Here is an 18,166-nt window from a genome sequence, read left to right as displayed (position 1 = left end):
TTTAATTCCAAATATGAAATGACAGTCACAAAAAAGGCCATTCTTAAAATGGCCAAGTCTGTTCCTCACAAACCACAAAGCTTGCTTTTGTCTTTATTCCAGCTGGTCACCAGCCAGCGACCAGCAGCAGATACATTCTTGAAGGTACTACCGAGCAATCAATAAATGACATGATAAAAGTCCTGACTGGTAAGCTGGCTACCTTAATATACCTTGTGCTTTCCAGGAGAAAACCCATTTGTCTCCTCCACGTTGATATACATGACCAACACATGTTCAAGACATGGATAGAAAATGGCTTATAAACGCTTACATCCAAACTGAACTTTCAGAGGTGCTGTCACACCAAACATGAGAAGAACATAAAGGCATTTAGTCTCTGAACACAACCAAAAGTAACTAGAAGTAGCCCCTGCTGCTCTGCTGCCTTGAACCAGATTGTCACCTAATGTGTCACTGATTAGGGCACTGTCAGCCTTGCCTTTTAATGGTTTGCAGCATGTCTAGTCACACTTCTTGTCCTTCAGGCACAACCTCAGAACAGCCCTCAGTCCATCATAGAACAGAGAGAGAAACGTCTTTCTGAAGTTTACAGCACGGCAGCAGCTGTTCCAAACAACCTCTCTGTATTTCATCCTGAAAGATGGTGATAACCAAGCCTGCTCCACTACCACCACAGAAGAGACTATGCTGATCTCTGCTTTCAGGTAACTGCACCTTCATGTAACTGGTGAAGTATTCAAAATGTAACAGAGATTTCTAAGGATAAAAATGTGCTGTCCCTGCATTAGCAGCTATCTTAAAGGGACGTACTGGACGACTGTTTTATCCTCAAGACAAGACTAGAACAGAAGTGTAACACCTTCAGCTCCATTTCAGTGTATTTGCCTTCAGAGATCAAAAGTGAAAAAGGGAACTGAATATTCAGGGCTGAGAAGTTGCAGTTCAAGGAGCCATAAGCAGATTTCTATTAGCTCCAAATGTAATAGCCCAAGTCTGAATGTAACACAGGGATCCTTGTGTAATGGCAAAGAGGATGGTAAAATCCAACACTGTTTTCATGCCTATCAACTACTGCACTGCATCTCCAGAAATCAAGGCTAGTGAGATGAATGGGACAGACTTTTCATAAATACAGAATGATTAGACTGAGGGAAAAAAGCAGGAAGGTAAAAACAAAACAAAACACTTTTAAAGCAAGTAAGAAAGATCAGTAAAAGCAGCTTCATTTTAACAGTGGTGTACCCACAGAATTTAAGATGTGAAGTCTGTTTTTCAAATTGCTGAAAACACATTGCACTGACTTGATGGTATAAAATGAGATCTGCATCATCTCCACTGTTATGTCCTGACAGGCTGCATCTGCCAAAACAGATCTGGCCTTAAATTCAGCATATACTGTAAAAGTTAAGTCTTGGTTTGTAGTAATCAAACCTAACTCCTTATCTATTTATCATAATGAAGTCTAGAACAGGTTGTGCTTGATTTGGGGGGTGTCAGGGTTTTCTTGATAGAACTCTTCAATAAATAGTTTTTGGGTTATTTTACAGTTGATGTTTATAAAAGCAATTCAGGTGTGGGGTGGGGTTTGAGTTTTTTGTTTGGTTGGTTGGTTTTTTTTAAAGATCCTTTCACAAGGAGGTAGTATTTCCATGTAACATAGTGACAGAAGAAACAAACCAATCAAACCAAGCAAGCCAGCATATGAAGTGAATAAATATTATGAATATATATGTGCTGACAAAAGATGACCCAAATTAAGGTGTTCCACCCAAAAGATAATATATGAACACAGAAATATCAAAATAGAATCAAACCTATTTCTGTTCACTGATTTTTCTCTACATTTGGCATGAAAGCTACCATATCTGGGGCAGGGGTATGAAGACTCTGTTATGAAGACAGCAGTCTAAACGCTGATTAGAAGACAAAATAGTCCATTAGAACGTCTGCCCTACTCTGCTGTCCTCAAAGTACTGCAAAAGGTGAGAGTCAGTGCATGCTTAATTGACCTTAAGGGGACATAGGTGCTGCCATACAGACAAATTCTGATGTTGTTCAAAATAAATTCTATTAAGTCTGATGATACACTGAAAAGTAAAGAGATGACCATTCAGAATGAAGTTCACAAATTATTAGATGTTGAGAAGTAGGAATAAAGAAGGCTTTCAACACTATTTTCAATCACAGACTGTTGGAAAAAGTTGAGGAAAAAGGTCTTTGCATCAAGTAACTTAAGTAAACCTTCAAATGCATACTTCTACTCTGTGTAGAGTTCTTCAATGAGCTCAGTGATTTAGAGGTGGATTTTTTAATCAGAAGCCACTATCATGAACATGACACAAGTGGAGAAATCTCACAAAACTCACTGTGAAACTGTCTGTATGAGCTAAGGGTTTCCCAAAGGAGAACTGAAACTTTAAACTCAAGGCACTGGCAGTGACATACATGACCTCACAGCATTTTGACAGTTATCTCCTAAATATTCTCTTATGTAAGCAGGTTTCAAAATGGCTTTAGACCAAGAAAACACGCTTGCAACTGCAGGAAAGTAGACAGGAAAAAAAGTTTTGATAATGTTGCTAAGTTTTACAACAGGACTTTTCAGATAAAATAATCACTGTTATTCATTCTAAATGCTGGTCACAACCAATTTAACTGGCACCCAGACAGTTAAAATGCAAATTTTGGACAGAAAACCTACTTTTAATGGGTAAGAATGATGCTTTTCTTCTGGAGATTTTAAGAGTCACAGATGGAACAAAAAGATGGTAGGCATTCTTGATTGCATAGCAGCCAAGGAAGCAGGAAAGAGAAATTATTGCTAGACAATGCAAAATAATGACACTGAAACAAATCTGGAAGTGTGGGGAGAGTTTTTCAACCCTTTTGTAATGCTAGAACAATATCACTTGGCCCTAGTTTACAGCTGCTTACCGTGCATAAGCCAGGAAGTAGAAGTTAACTGGTGTGGTGGATGACAAAAGATTAGTCAAAACAAAAGTATGGTTTCAAGAACTTTCTCTATCTGACAACCTAAAGGCACAACAGAGAGAGAACTACAGAAATCTCCTGACAATTACTTTCTTCTTTTCCCCCAACCCTCCTTTTCCAGAATTCAAACCATTTGCTGTTATTTTGCAGTCACTGTGCTTCCAAAACTAAAAATTGAGAACTTTCATGACAAAAAGAAAAGGAACTTTTCAACCCTCTAAAAACACTTCATGGGAATATGGTGTCAGTTATTGACTTACGTGACAAATGAGGATACTCATCAGCATCCAGTTTACTGCTGTAAGTTCTAATCAAACCACAGACTAGGTCAAAATCTTTGCTTCAAAGATTTTCAAAGTGTGTATGTGTGTGTACATGCAAGTCATGCAAAATTACTGTAAACAACCACCATGCAGTAACTCAATTCTATTTTGTTAAGAGGGGACAAGGAAAATTCGAATTTTAGTAATGCCAGAATTCTTAGTGCAGTGTTATAGTTTAATCATCCCTTCATGTAGTTAGTACATATTCACTTAATTTTTCCAACTGTCCTTTTTTTGCTAAGTATCACCAGAAACTGTCAGAATAAACTTTCAAAACAAAACCGCTGCAGTCAAGGAAGCTTCTCTAGAGTGACACTGATTGAATAACACTGTCCACTAAGAGCTTTGTATAGCTGATGACATCAGTTAGCGAATCACTTTTACCAGGTACTTCAGTATTGAAGTTTGATTAAACTTACATAGTTGAAATAGGTCAACTGGTCTGAAAACTCTTAAAGAGCAAGGCAGTGTCAACCAAATTGTGTTAACCACAAAACGAAGATAATACAAACTTTTTTGTGGTTTGTTTAGGGTATTTACAGTACAAGAATTCATTTAGTCTCATTTCCTTAGACTGCAAAAATAATGACAAGCCTATAAATAGGAATTACAGCTTGATTCAAGGTCATGGTAAAAAAAAAAACACACTAAAAAAGCCCACAACCCCCCCTCAGGAGTACAGTATTTAAGAAGCTGATGAAAGCATCTTGTAGAAAGTTTCTCAGAATAGGAATATCTTCAACATCAAGTTGTTGAATGTTTTTAAACACACATTTAAAAGCATTTAGCTCTTTACCTACTTAACCGTAGATTTGTATGTGTTTTCAACATTTCTCATCTAGGAAATGACTGTTGAAAGTTTTAACATGTTCATCACATTCAGCAGGTAGAAAGTTAAAGTTGGTTGCCCCCATTACAGAAAATGATGCTTAATGAAAAATAAACAAAAAACACAAAACCAACAAAAAACACAACAGAACTTGTGGAAAAAGGAAAAAAAAATGTCTTCTATATAGATAGGCAAAAAAAGGTTGCATTACAAGATTCAGAATCTGCACTTACTCTTTACCCCTTTCTTCCCCTTTCGTTCCTTCTTGTACTGTTCCTTCAGTTTACTTATTAGTCCCTGGTCTACATCCCAAACCTCAGCAGTTGGGGACAGGTCATCTTTGTCTACATGCAGCATATTATTAAAAGAAAAAAAAATCAGCAGTTGGCAATGCAAGCTGTTGGTGATTTACTATCATAGCTGTATAAGAGCATTAATAAAAAGTTCTTAATAAATCTTTACTTTAAAGGTGCAGTCTCAGTTTTAAGTTTACAAAATACTAATCTCATTTCATACAGTTTTCCAAGACACTGTAGAACATCAGTTACATAAAATCATATGTTAATTTGTTACTAAGGAGCAAACAAATTAAGCTTCATAAGTAACTTTGTTAGATACTTCAAAACACACAAAAATTCATTGGTGTTCAGAAATGATTACTGCATCTTTAGAAAGACAGTGTTAAAAAAAATTATTCAGCCAGTGTTGAATAAGCAAATAAAAGTATTCATGCTGTATCTGTCATGAAAATGCAAGCTGAGAAAGTCAGTGCCAGTTTATTCATGAAGACCACCATGCATCCTGTCACACTCATTCTACATGCACAAGAAAGAAACTGGTCCTCCATACAACCAGAGAAACAAGTCTATAAATTCAGCTTTTTACATAAAGATAAAGAGAAGTAATTTGCATAGGGGAATAAATTGAAATCTTGAATCTCTCATCCAGCAATTAAACTAGAATTCGCTGAAATACAACATTCCTCAGCAGTTTCAGAAGACAAGTCTTTCTGCTTGACAAACAGTGCAGTTAATTATTCTTCAAGGGAAGTCAAGTCTCCACTTTTCTAAGCTATCCACCTCAAACATTTCTGGAAACATAGAAATCAAAGGATAAACTTGTTTCTGAGACAAGGTAAATGTAATATTTGCAGAAGCACTCTTGCTGATAGACGACTAGGCAGCAACCAAACTTTGCGTGCCAGTTGAGCTCACGTTCGCAAATTCTTTAGGCATAATAAAAGTAAGTTATTCTGTTCCCAACTTCCAGACATACCCACAAATAGATGTTTGAATAACACAGCAATTCTGGAAGTTTTAACCATTACAGTCATTTAAGTGCATAAGAGGAGTCAGACAGCAGAAACAAAGAAACATGCATTTAGCACGCAAAAGACTAGGAGTAATTTCAAGTACATGTTTCATGAAAAAACATGATGTGAGGAAATATCCTAGGAGACTGATGCATCCACCATCATTCAAGTAGGGCTGATCCATCACAAAGAGAAACAATCTTGATCAAAGAGGTGGAATACAGAAACAGCAAGGGTAGCAAAGACAAGAAATGGGCAGCATAATGGCTCAGTCCTCTGTGCTGTCCACAAAGGATGGTGGAGAGGAGAATGGAACGGTGATATCCTACACCAAACTGCAGCTACAACTACCAAAGACTTCCATCTTTATGATTGCAGAGCAGAAAGATTGACAGACAAGAATAGCAAATGTACAAGAGGTACAAAAAGATAAATCAGAGGACATACCTAACCAAAAGAAGGAGGAAATTTGAAAAAGAAAAAAAAAGTAACAAAACCCACTGGACAACCAACAGAACACCCCAAAACAAACACACAAACCCCACAACCTACAAAACAAAAAGAAACCCAAAACCCCAAACAAACAACAAACATAAACCAAATCAAAGGAACCTCAGTAAAACACCCAAAACCCCCCAAATCCAAGGCTCCACTGCAGCACTGCGGAGGATTCAGGAATTAAACTGAACCAGAAGTTGCCAATACAAAACATCAATGCTGTTCTGAAAAAAACCCAAACTACCAACAACTCAACAACTACAACATAAACCTCACTCTCCCCCACCCTGCATAAAACAATAAACCCACCCAAAACAACCACAAAACCCCCTAAAAATAAAAGACAACCTAACCCCACAAAACCCCCAACCAAAACATAAAAAAACAAGACCCAAAAACCCAAACCAACGAAAAAGACCCAAAACCAACCAACAAAACCCCAAACTCAACCATATGAAAAACCAAACCAACCAACCCACCCAAAAAGCCCAAATGAAAAAAAAAAAAGAGACCAAAGTCTCCACAACAAAACTGTCATTCTAGTACACCTGAAAAGAAGAGTGGTGTGTTAAAGAGGAGTCTACGTAATTCAGTGAAGGTGGTGATAAAAGTACCATGTTCAGGCTGCGCTCTACACTAGAAATTTAGAGAATGTCTGTGAGATTGCTAACCAAACAGGGCATCATTAAATATCAAGACAAAGAATGTGAAGGAACTGGGCTCATTCAGTCAACAGAAAACAGGAAAAACAACATAAATATTCAAACCGAATGCTGTCGGCTGCTGAAATGTAGGTCATAAAGAGAAAACTCGATAAAATGCTAACTCTGATTAACCACAGGTTGTGAAATGGATTTCAAGGAAGGCTTTTAGAAAAATCCAGCAGTGTTTATCTCAGGTATGCCTAGGTAATCCTTAGCAGCTATTTCAGAACAGAGACACCTGAGTGGAAGCAGCTGAAGTTCCTCAGATTGCCTGGAGTGTTAACAGCCATCACTAAACTGACATTAGGACAGCACAGACTGCCCAGGATGTCCAGTAACCAATATAATGTAGTGGAGAAGGAATCAATTCCCGCCCCCCCCCCACTTATTAATTTGTTAAAAAGATAACCCAAGAGACTCTGAATTCTAGTCACCTGGAATTCTGGGCACAGTTAGTAATTTTTTGACTCACAGCCCAGCTGTAAACAGAAATTTTGTGTTTCCAGGAGAGGAGAAATTCAGTGATGAACAGACATCAAAATCATGAGCAGAACATGAAGTCTACGTAATATGTAGCGTCTGTAATGTCTTACAGAATGTGTAACTATGCATTTACTCCTGTTGGCTTAAAGCAACAGGAGTTCTATATGAATCCTTCTGTTGATGATGCTGGATTACCATGAGACAAAGCTTTTATTCCAAAATGTACATTCTTTTGTTAATGTACTAAGAACTTCAGCTCTTTCTTTACCACTGAATTTGTTCATCATTCACTATCTTGAAGGTGAAAGTAAGCTGCTCTTAAATAAAACAGGCCCCATGACAAGACATTTTAAATCATGTTTGAAAATAACTTAAGACTCAAAGTATATTACATGAGGAACTTCTAAAAAGAATGTGTTCATAAAAAGCTGCATCATGGGATGGAAAGAAAAAGAAAGGCAACCCAAACTTCCACACTGGGGCTGGTTTGCAGCAGTCTCCAATAGCAAAAATGTAACTACCAAATCTGCAATGAAATATTTTAGAGTATCTAAAGTTGGACCTGAAGATAATACATGGACTAAACATTGAAAGTAACAATAAAAGCCAGACTAGGTAACAAGTTTAGAGTCTAAACATCAGAAGGTTGGTTTTTTTTTCAGACACCAACTAAAAGCATTCTAAGAAAGATACATAGAAACATTTACACTTTTTCACAAAGTCTAAATCTTTGCAAGAGTAAGAAGCATTGGAAGGATGCCAATGACAGGAAAATTAAAACAGGAAGGAAAAAAAAGCTGAAAAGACAGAACAGACAAATTAACTGAAAAACTGAAGTTGATGGTTGATGCACTTGTTTAGGAAATAATGACAAGTATTTAAATAACATAAGAACATAAGCCAATAAATGAATGGATCTGGAGATTTCAAGTAATGACAGTTTCACAGGGTCTGAAATAATGTGACAGGCTCAAATAAATTGGTTTAAACAATGTATTATTATAGAAGGCATTTAAGTAGGACAATGTTTGAAATGTTATTTTTGACAGGTGATAGAGAAGCATGGTCTTTAAACATTTGAAATGGACATGCCACTTAAGCATGTACATAAAATAGACTGTACCCTTAAACACTCACTGAAGGAAAGAATAATTGTACTAAACTCTTTGACAGGCTATGAAAAAAGCATTGCTACTACAGTTGAAAGTTTGTCTCCTGACTCATATAAATAGTAACTTAGTACAAAATATATGTAACAAACTCTTTGCATACAGCAGAACTGAGAACACATACTGTCTATGATGGAAAGTCAGTTTATGTTTAGTTTCTCCTCACTACTTCCTTGCCTCAGGTGTGTTTTGCTAACAATGGAATTGATGCAGTTAAACTGGCTGATATTGAAAAGGTGTCACATGGCTGTAGAAACTCCAAAAATGCTGTGCCTCACTGAAACTGTGGAAAAAGACATTCCAACTTCTCTCTGAAAAGTGCAGTGGGTCAATTTGGTGTCAAAAATAGATGTTTAAGTCTTATTTTAAGTTTGGGACAGCAAATGAACCACTTGAAAACAAGTCTGAAAAAAATCCTCTAAATTCCAAAGTCAGCACTGCACATGAATCAGAATCCCCCCCACACTCTGGGTAACAGAAGATGACAAAGATACAGCAGGCTGAAAAGTAATACTGGAAATTTGGAATTTCAGTGGACAAGATAATTCAGTAAGTTTCAGCAGTTTGCTCTGAAAAAAATGGGTAAAAAAACTTTGACTACATGAATTATAAAACCAAATTGTCCTTCCCTCTGTATACAAGAGTGGTAAGACTGACGATAGAAGCAGAACTTCCTGCATCGCCATACATTTGAAGGGATGCTGCACACAAAGTCAAAACCTTGGCTTCAGGGCCAGGAAGAAATGCTTTTTTAATCCTTGGTACCTTCTAAATCAAGACTGGATGATTTTCCTCAAAGATGTGCCACAGCATTTTGATTTCTGTAGACCTTTATGCCCTCTCTGTCACTGAGGTGTTAAGTATGACAAATTCATTGTCTCAATGACACAGAATGGGCAAAACAAGATGATCAGTGGCACTTTTTGGCCTTACAATGAAAGACTGATGGGATGCAACCACAAAACTGCTTGTGCCACAGTACAGAAAATTAAGACAGTCAAGCTCACATTCTAAGGCAGATGTGAATTACTTGGTTCATTATTCTTTTTCCTCCTCAATTTCTCTCTCTCAATTTCTTCTTTTGAAACACGTAGGCTCCAGGAGCTTAAGCCATAACACTTAGCACATGTTGTTTCACATCCAGTTAGTAACCTACTTATTATCCACTCTAGAATTAAAAATCAACAAAAATTGGGCCCCAACAAATATTCTATTGATTCTACCAATGCAACTCACTTTAGCAGTAACTTCTACAAATCTCAGCACAAAAAGCTAAATATACCAATTGCCCCTTTTTACAAGAACACAAAAACCCCCACATTTACCTTGAGCATAAAAAGTTTATGGGTCCTGATTAGAACCAAATTTTTTAAAAAGGAAAAAAAAAACCCTACCAAAACACTACATTTGAAAGCAAATTGAATGAAAAAATATTCAGAATCCTAGACCTTCATTCAGGAAAGAGAATGTTTTCTGAAATACAAAACCTGAAACAAATGTAGCTATAATTGCATTGTGACAACTACAACAGCATAAATGGACATGAAGATAAGATTCAGCATCCAATACACTATTTTCTAAGCATCAGCCTTTGATCAACACAATCAGCCACACATCCACACCATCTCAGTAGGTTGTGCAGCTCTTAGGTACTACCATGAACAAGTATTCCTTATTTCTCAATGTTTTTGTTAGCATCTTACCCCACTCTGTTCCATCTCCTGAACTTCGAGCTTCTCCAGCTCCCTCACCATCTTCAGCTGTCACTAAAAAATCAAATTCCTTCAAAGCTTCTTCAGTATCAGGGTCATCTGTAAGGTCAGCAGCTAAACCTTCATTACCAATCTGTAAGTAGATACATATTTTTCTGCAGTTGAGTCACGTACAGATGTACAAATAATTAGGCTAGAAATTATACCAATTACTCTGAATACCTGGCTGCAAAGGAAAAACACTTTTCAACATGAAATGCAGAAAAAGGACACTTAGATATAGGCAGACCTAGAGCTGCTTACAAAAAAACAAGAGTAGTGCAGTCTAGTGATTATTAGGAAGTGGAGAGAATAGTGGCACCAGGTTTAGCAACAAAACCGATCATATACATCCCAGCCTTCACTGTTTAAAACATAGCAATTGGAAAATTTCACTGGTTTTCTTGCAGCATCAATAGCACCCCAGAGAAGATTTAGAAAAAAGCTGTGCTCTCTACCAGTCCAGAAGTCTTTATTGCTTTCTGCTTCTCATTGCTATTTCAGTGTCAGAATAAGCTTGGAAGATCAGGTGTTTTCAGAAAAATGCCTTTTTGCTAGTCTACCACAACTTTACCTTAGCACAGGGAAAAACAACCTCCCTACCAAGGCATCAGTGAAAAGCTTGCTTTCATTCTGCAGGTGAAGAAAACTTCCGCTTGGGGTTATGTTTTAATGACTTGTATGCTTTTGCAGAAAGATACAAATGAAAATAACTACAAATGATCTTTCTACTCTCTACAAAACCAGGCTTCATGAAGAGTGAAAGAATAGGAGCATAATGTCTTCACATGTGCTTGGAAATGCACGTATTAGCTAATATTTTTATGAATCTACTGCTTTTGAACAACAACAAAACTATTCAACTGATTGCTAGATTAATATATTTACCAGGAGTGCAAGTCAATACCAAAGGTATGGTAGAAAACCCTTCTGACAAGTTAAGTCAGGGTATTAAGACTTGCATCACACCAGGCTAAGGCCTTTGTTATTGAACAAAATTCAGCACAGCTGGAGGGGGCATGCTACAGATCTCTGTACAATTTTCATAATCAACCTCTTTAGACAAAGAGACTCCATTCACAGGGAGACCCTTCCAGTACAGGAGAAAGGACTACAAAAAGATAGGTAATACAGTCTTATCCTACCTAGAAAGCTTCTTACAGAATGGAAAACTATGGAGGAGAACAGAACAAAACTGAACTTTGACCAGAAGATACTAGAGACAAGTCTCTGCTAGGTTTTTAACATATGTAGTAAAAAGCTGCATAACAGAAAAAATGAAACTTGTATTTGACACTGAATTTGTAGGCTCAAAAAACCAAATGTAGTTCCTTCTAAGAAACGATCCCTACCTTCTACACAATTCAGGAAGGATGCATATTTCATTCTGCTCAATTTACCCCTTAAAAGGACTCAAAGCATGCAGAGAACCCAAGATGGGCACCACCAATTAACTAACATTTGCAAACAGGATGGCTGGTTGGATCTAAGTTTTAAAGGTGACACACTAATGACAATTGCATTTCCCAGAAATGCACCTCTGGACAAATTCAGATAACAAAATTACAACAAACGTTGTAGCATTACACATTCCTAATCAACTGGGAAAAAAAGACATCCCTTTTAAAGTGGGATTTCAGATGCATATTAAAAAACTAATAATAATTAAAATGAAATATTTAGTAACTCAAATCTTTTTACTTTGTGTTTCTTATTTATCCGGTGCTTTTCTTTTCCTTCTGCAATATCTTCTATCATGTCGCTCTCCTCATCTTCATCACTATCATCTGCGTTTTCCAAGAAGTTAAATGTTTCAAGAACATCACCAGAATTCCTGAAAACATTAACAGAAAATCCTTTTTACTTCAAGAGATTGTAGAAGACCAGATTAAATGCAATTGCTACCTAACAGCTCAAGCTTTAAAACTAGCAAAGCAACAAAACACAATTGTACGAAGTTCCTACAGTTCCTGTTTATAAAATCTCACCCAACAGAATCTTTCCTGAAAATAACAATTCCCAAGTGGTTATATGACTGAAGTGCAACTACATTACATATTTCCCTGTATATATGTATAATATGCATGTATGTAATAAGATACATCTCTTCCTAAATAAAATCAGTTCTGCTTAAGTTCATAATAACATATAGTCAGCTACACTCACAGGCATTCAGAGATTCTGGAGATGAAAGTTCAATGTGAACTCACAGTGAGTATCAATGACTGAGCATAAGAGATTTAATGAAGTTCTTATCTCTTCACTTACCTTTTGATTTCCTGTCCCTTCTGTTTTGATGAAGGGGATTCACCCCCATTGAGGATCTGTTCTAAGTTCTTTGTCTCTACTGAACCATTTGGTTCTGAATTGGAGAGCCCAAGCAAAGACCTTACCCGCTGGGAGCGTACATCCAATATCGTATCTGTGTAACCTACTTCCTGAAGATACCTACATGAATTATGAGGAGAAAAAAAGAAGAAAGCATATTTGAGGGAAAAGGAAAGAAATTAGTGTTGACTATTAAAAATGAATGCCACTATTATATCATTTATGAAAAAATAAGCTGTGTCACTATTTACCTCACACAGAAAACTCAGCTCTGGACTCCTTAAAGCTCAATACAACCAAGTCCAGTATTTGCCCACCTCTATTACTCTATTTCATAAAGTAAGCATATATACAGCTCCTCATACTGCAGAGGAAAGTTTGAAGATACCAATATTCAACAATGTTACTTACTGTCTCAGTAACTGTCTGCCTTGCTTCCAGGTCAATTGGCTATTTTGAGGTACGGCAGGAACCTCCATATCTTTGGTTTCTTCTGAAAGACACAGTGTCAGAGCTGAGTAGGGGGGTTTGTGTTTGAGGTTTTTTTGTTTGCCTTAGGTTTGGGGGGTTTTGTGGGCATGTGGTTTGTTTCTTTGTTTTCAAAGATCAATTTCTTTTTCACAAGATACCAATGAAACTCAAAGCAAATCTTTAACAAAAGCTTGACATAGGTTGCCATCTCACACAGTGTTTTTCTTTGTTTTTCCTGATTCTATGCTAAAGCATCTGTTGTAGTTTGAGCTGGGTGCCCCCCTGGTGCATTCACTTCCTGTGTCCAGAAGTCCAGCCCAGAGGGATGGACACAGGAAATTGTGTATTTCCTACCATAATTCTTTGCACCACTATAAGATCCAGTGCGGAGTCTGGCACTTCCTCTTTGCTTCCCTCTCCGAGACTTGGTAACTGGGGGAGAGATCTCCCGGCCATGGGCCTGATTAGGCCCAAGGCCACAGGGGGATGGGCAGTCTCAGGCCTGGCCAGCTGAGACTAGCCCAGCAGAGGGAGGGGGAAGAAGGAGCCCTGGGGGTTTTGCATGCACCCTCAGGTGGGGATGGGATCTTTCTTTGTCACTGCGCTTTGGGTTTTCTGTAACATTCACTGCTTTCTATTTAAACTTTCATCACTTTTGCAATCCGTTTGCCTGAGTCGTTATTTCTGCCTGTGGTGGGGAGGGGACCTGCCCCAACCCATTACAGCATCAAAAAAAATTAACAAACCCTGACCTCTTAACATGCAGAAAAGGAACTGGAAAAATATTTAACTTGAATGATCAGCTGAAGTGTTAATTCTAAGGATACACACCAGATCTCTTTCAGAAAGCAGAGATGCTTAGAAAGCAATATGGAAAAATTAGTTAAAGTAAGAGCAGCAGTGACCTATCAGCATTTGGAGGAAACCAACATGCCAAGTTCAACAGATTCCATCCATTTATATTAACCAACTACAATGCAGACCCACTGTCAGTTCTACTGTGGCAGAATCTATGGTTCAAACTAAAAGATATTCAACAGAGTTTTTAAACATAAGAAAAACCTCATCAAGCAAGAAATAAGAATTGTGCAGTCTAGTTTCACCTGAGTGTAGAAGGACCCAAAATGGGGCATCTCTAAAGCAGAAGAAAATAAACTAAAAAAAGGGGTGATGGTGACAGAAGTTGGTGGACCCCAATTTTAAGGCATGTTACACAGGCCAATGGTGAGACTTCCCAAAGACCTACATTTCTCAAGAGAAGCAACATGCAGTTCTCCTTATTAAATGGGTCAGTGTTGTCATGAAAAATTCTGTCTATAATACTGTGAAGAGCAAAACTGTTATGCTTAACTTTTTATCTATACTGCAAAATCAGACAATCTGGAGTACCAATGGGTATAGTATATTCTTCCCTCTAAGGAGTTTTTTGCCTTCATTTAAGATAAAAACAGGAACTCAATGGCATTTTTTTAAGGCCACTTTAGTACCAGTTTTCCCCCTCATTCTTTAAAAACTAGCATCCTATAAAAGCACCAAAACCCAACGGTATTTATGTTTATTATCCACTTCCCTTCTGCATGGGTGGCACAACAGCAAAAAAATATTAGATCCTCCAAGAAGGGAAAAAACAACAGCTAACTAGGAAACTGTCCACCATTATTTAGAGCTTTCTTGGACACTCAGAGCTCTTTTAATAAAGGGAAGGTCAATTACTTTTTATTTACAGATTAAATAATCTTTACTGAATACTACACCTTTCCTAGACATCTCCTCTGTAACACATGGGTGGGGAGACTGCAAGCTGCAATAAATTAACACAGCAGATCTAGAACAGTGCATGAACAAATGATACTAAAACAGTCTATTTTATATATATATATAAAATTTACCTGATTCAAAAGTTGGCATTTTCAAGTCCCCTTGGTTCAATTCTGTGCCATATTTTAATTTATGATATTTTGCCCTGAAAAATTATGCAAATGTTCAGCAAACTGGCATACAATGCTTTTATCCACTCAAAATATTCTACTACTCCCATTTAAAGCAATCATACCAATACAATGCAATTTATCACCACAGTTTGATTTGGATAATTCTTGCACCATACAATTACTTCTATCAAGAGCACAGTGTTGAGATAAACTGTCAAATAACCCATAGATGAGAATTGAGTATTTTCACCAGGACTTTGGATTTTCTCATGTCAGCTACTCAGAGAATCTTTCAAAAACTAGAAGATTCAACCATTTAGCAGAGATTATCTTGTCAGTTGTGGCACTGTCATAGCTAACCAACTGCCCTACAAAGAATGAACCTCCTATTTGGAAGTCCTGCCTATTTGAGACCTTTAACTTCTGCTTCATTTGCTTTCCTGATCTACCTCTGCTTATGACAGAGCTCCTTCCCTCTGAAAAGCCATGTAACAGTGCGAGTTTCCCTCATCACATATATTCTCTTTCTCCTTCATACTGACTGCTGAAGGCTTAGCTTCTGATTCCTGCTCAGACCACCTACACACATGCCTCACTCCTTCGTAGCTCCTAATCTCTGATCACCTAACCTCTGCTTCCCTATCACTTCTTAAAACAATCAGTCTTGGTGGTACTATTTCCATGCACATATGCATGAGCCTCCCAAATCTCATCCTCCAGCAAAGCTGCTTATCAAAATGTCTTCAGCTTCCCTTACCTCCAGGAATATCACATGAGCTACCTACATCTATATCCTGGAATTTATTAACTTTATCATTACATCTGTCACAATTTAACTTTTGCTTCATACATCCTTGGCAAAAATACTCAAAATCTCAGGGAAAAGAATCCTAGACCTTCTGCAGTGGAGCCAAGGTGAAATCTCTCTGTATTAGCACCCACACTCGAAAGAAGCCTCTAAAAAATACAGTTGTCCCCATAACTCTAAGCACTTGACCAAAGTTTTAAGAATAGTTGTAACATATCTAGCTCCCACCAATTTTAAAGACTGCTCTCAAACAGGAAACTTCTCAAGAAAAGATGCATAATGGAACGTGTGTTGCACAAAAGAAAGGATTTCCACAAATCTTCTCAAATGGCTGAGTCACTGTTCTAAGTTTTTTTAAACTGATATATTTGATGATATTGAAGACTTGCTTGTAGAGTACAGACATTTCAGCTTAAACTGCAATTAGTAGCAGTCTCATTAACAAATTGTCAGTAGATGGCACTATTGACCTTTTACAGCATGAAAAAATCCTGTATTTCATATAGCTTGCATTCTAAGTGAAAAACTGCAAGGCTCCTGAAGACTGGCTATTTGTGTGACCTCAAAACTGACTGCCAAATACAGTATTTTTTGCAGTTATTTGGGAATATCTTCCTATTTCATCTGTGTAAGAATGGATGTAACAATGTACTAAGAATGTGGTAAGAATGAAGTACTACGAATGTCTACCCCAGGTGCTCTCTTCAAACTGAGACACAAAGCTTTGTTCCACCAAGCTTTCCAGGAAATAGTATAGACATGATTTATATGCCCTATAAAGTACAGTACATTTAGGGTTAAAAACAAAACAAAAATGTACAAAATGAAAACAACTAAGAAACTGTTAAGTCAAATTAAGCTTAAGAAATGCTTCCGCTCAATTTACAAGTGAAGCCAATAAAGCACTGTAAATGAAAAGTCAACCTGAATTTCTTCACTATTGTTCAATGCACATGTGGCAAATACTATTTAGCAGCAGTTGTCCCATTTTGGGGCTAACATTTCAAAATACTCATTAAAATTCTGCTTTAACTGCTCATTAGAGAAGATGATGTATCCAACGTTGTACCAATGACCGGCCATAACAAGTATGCCAAATATTGCTGCGTGAAATGAGATTGTTGTGTTTCACATCACACCCGATTCTCAACTTCAATTTTCCAGTAAGAAATTAATGTTCTCAAATTCCAATAAGCTATATATTTACACACATATCCCTCTCTGCATTGTCACACAAACAAGGGTCATTAGTACATAGCTTAAAAAGCTACAGTGTTGTTGACAAGTCAGTGATGTAATTGTGCCACACTACACAGTAAAGAAGCATCTTTTCAATCTTTCTAGTATTGACTTAATGCTCTTCAAAGGCTAAGTTTCCACGAGTGAAAAAGTGAGAGCAGAAGAAACAATGCCCTAATTTGAGTTAAATGCTTGCTGCTATTTAACTGTTGAATCCTACCATTCTGTTGCCAAGGAAATAAGCCAGCTCCAGCTCAAATTCCATGAAGTCAAGAACGTAAGCACGGTTTTACAATCTCAGCAAGTCTTATTAATTTAAGCACAGCACTCTGCTAATGAAGCTGGGAGTAGAGTGGCTTAGAGTACATAAAACAAGTCTGGCTTGGTCTCCAAAGCATCATAAAAGAATATACACTAGCTGCAAACAAAAAATTCCATACACTTAACTACTTAAGGCCTGATTTTATAAGCAAAAAATTGATATAGGGCTATTTAAAGGGCATTAAAATAATAAATATAATTTCACTCTTCTAAAGCATTATCACACCTGTTGCATACACACTTAAATAGCAGAAATATCACACTATTTTGTAACTACTCCTGCATTTCATTTAATGTTACACAACAATGTCCTGTTTCTCACCCTTTTTCTGAAAAAACTGACTCCCTATAATCTGCTCTTTCACTGCATTAAACTTTTTCACAGCATCAGGGAGTTAGCAACATGAGAAAGAGAAAGGGGTTGGGGCAGAAATCAGGTGCAACACTGAAAACTGCTATAGACAATTTTCATGTCTGAAATTCTCAGCATTTATTTTGCTTTGAGGCTGACTTCTTTTCTTTAGTTGTAATTCTTCACTCCTGAGGAACGATGGCAAAAAAAAAAAGGTGACATCCATTACCCTTAACCTTGCACTTGGTGCAACAATCAAGTAGCTAACATGCTGTCTTTCTTGGATGATGCACTGACAAGTACACCACCTGGTTACTTTTCTTACTCAATCCATTATAGCTTTGCAATTCAATGCCCTCAAACTACTGGACATTTGTTGCCTCCCAAACATTCACCAACCAACCCGAGAGTTTCAGTTCCTGTTTTCAGCAATCTCCATGAGGATTCTGTCTAGATCTTAAGCAAAGATTTTTTCCTCTTGAAAAGTATGCAGTGCAGGCTTGTACCCACTAGCCACAAGAACTAAAGCAAAGCGTATGTTTACACTGTTTTGCTTCTGTTGTATGCATTTGCAAGTTTCTAGCTCATTTTATGAGAGGTCTGGAGAACAAGCCCCATGAGGAGAGGCTGAGGGAGCTGGGGTTTTTTAGCCT

At 37.4% G+C, this 18,166-nt stretch overlaps 1 protein-coding gene across 4 annotated transcripts in view; it reads right to left on the bottom strand.

Annotated features, from left to right (window-relative positions):
- Positions 1–18,166, bottom strand: part of STRN3 (striatin 3) — a 58,740-nt gene that overhangs the window by 17,952 nt on the left and 22,622 nt on the right. For 2 of the 4 annotated variants that reach the window (XM_054162098.1, XM_054162100.1), the window contains exons 3-8: positions 14,752–14,825; positions 12,803–12,884; positions 12,332–12,511; positions 11,765–11,897; positions 10,016–10,157; positions 4,380–4,490 (exon numbers count right to left, since the gene is read on the bottom strand). In XM_054162098.1, coding sequence (XP_054018073.1) covers positions 4,380–4,490; positions 10,016–10,157; positions 11,765–11,897; positions 12,332–12,511; positions 12,803–12,884; positions 14,752–14,825 — 722 coding nt within the window. The remainder of the gene's footprint in view (positions 1–4,379; positions 4,491–10,015; positions 10,158–11,764; positions 11,898–12,331; positions 12,512–12,802; positions 12,885–14,751; positions 14,826–18,166) is intronic. The other 2 variants (XM_054162099.1, XM_054162101.1) reach the window with 1 other exon arrangement.

The sequence above is a fragment of the Dryobates pubescens genome, chromosome 5 (assembly GCF_014839835.1).
Source record: "Dryobates pubescens isolate bDryPub1 chromosome 5, bDryPub1.pri, whole genome shotgun sequence".
Taxonomy (NCBI): domain Eukaryota; kingdom Metazoa; phylum Chordata; class Aves; order Piciformes; family Picidae; genus Dryobates; species Dryobates pubescens.
This window is presented reverse-complemented; position numbering and strand designations above follow the sequence as displayed.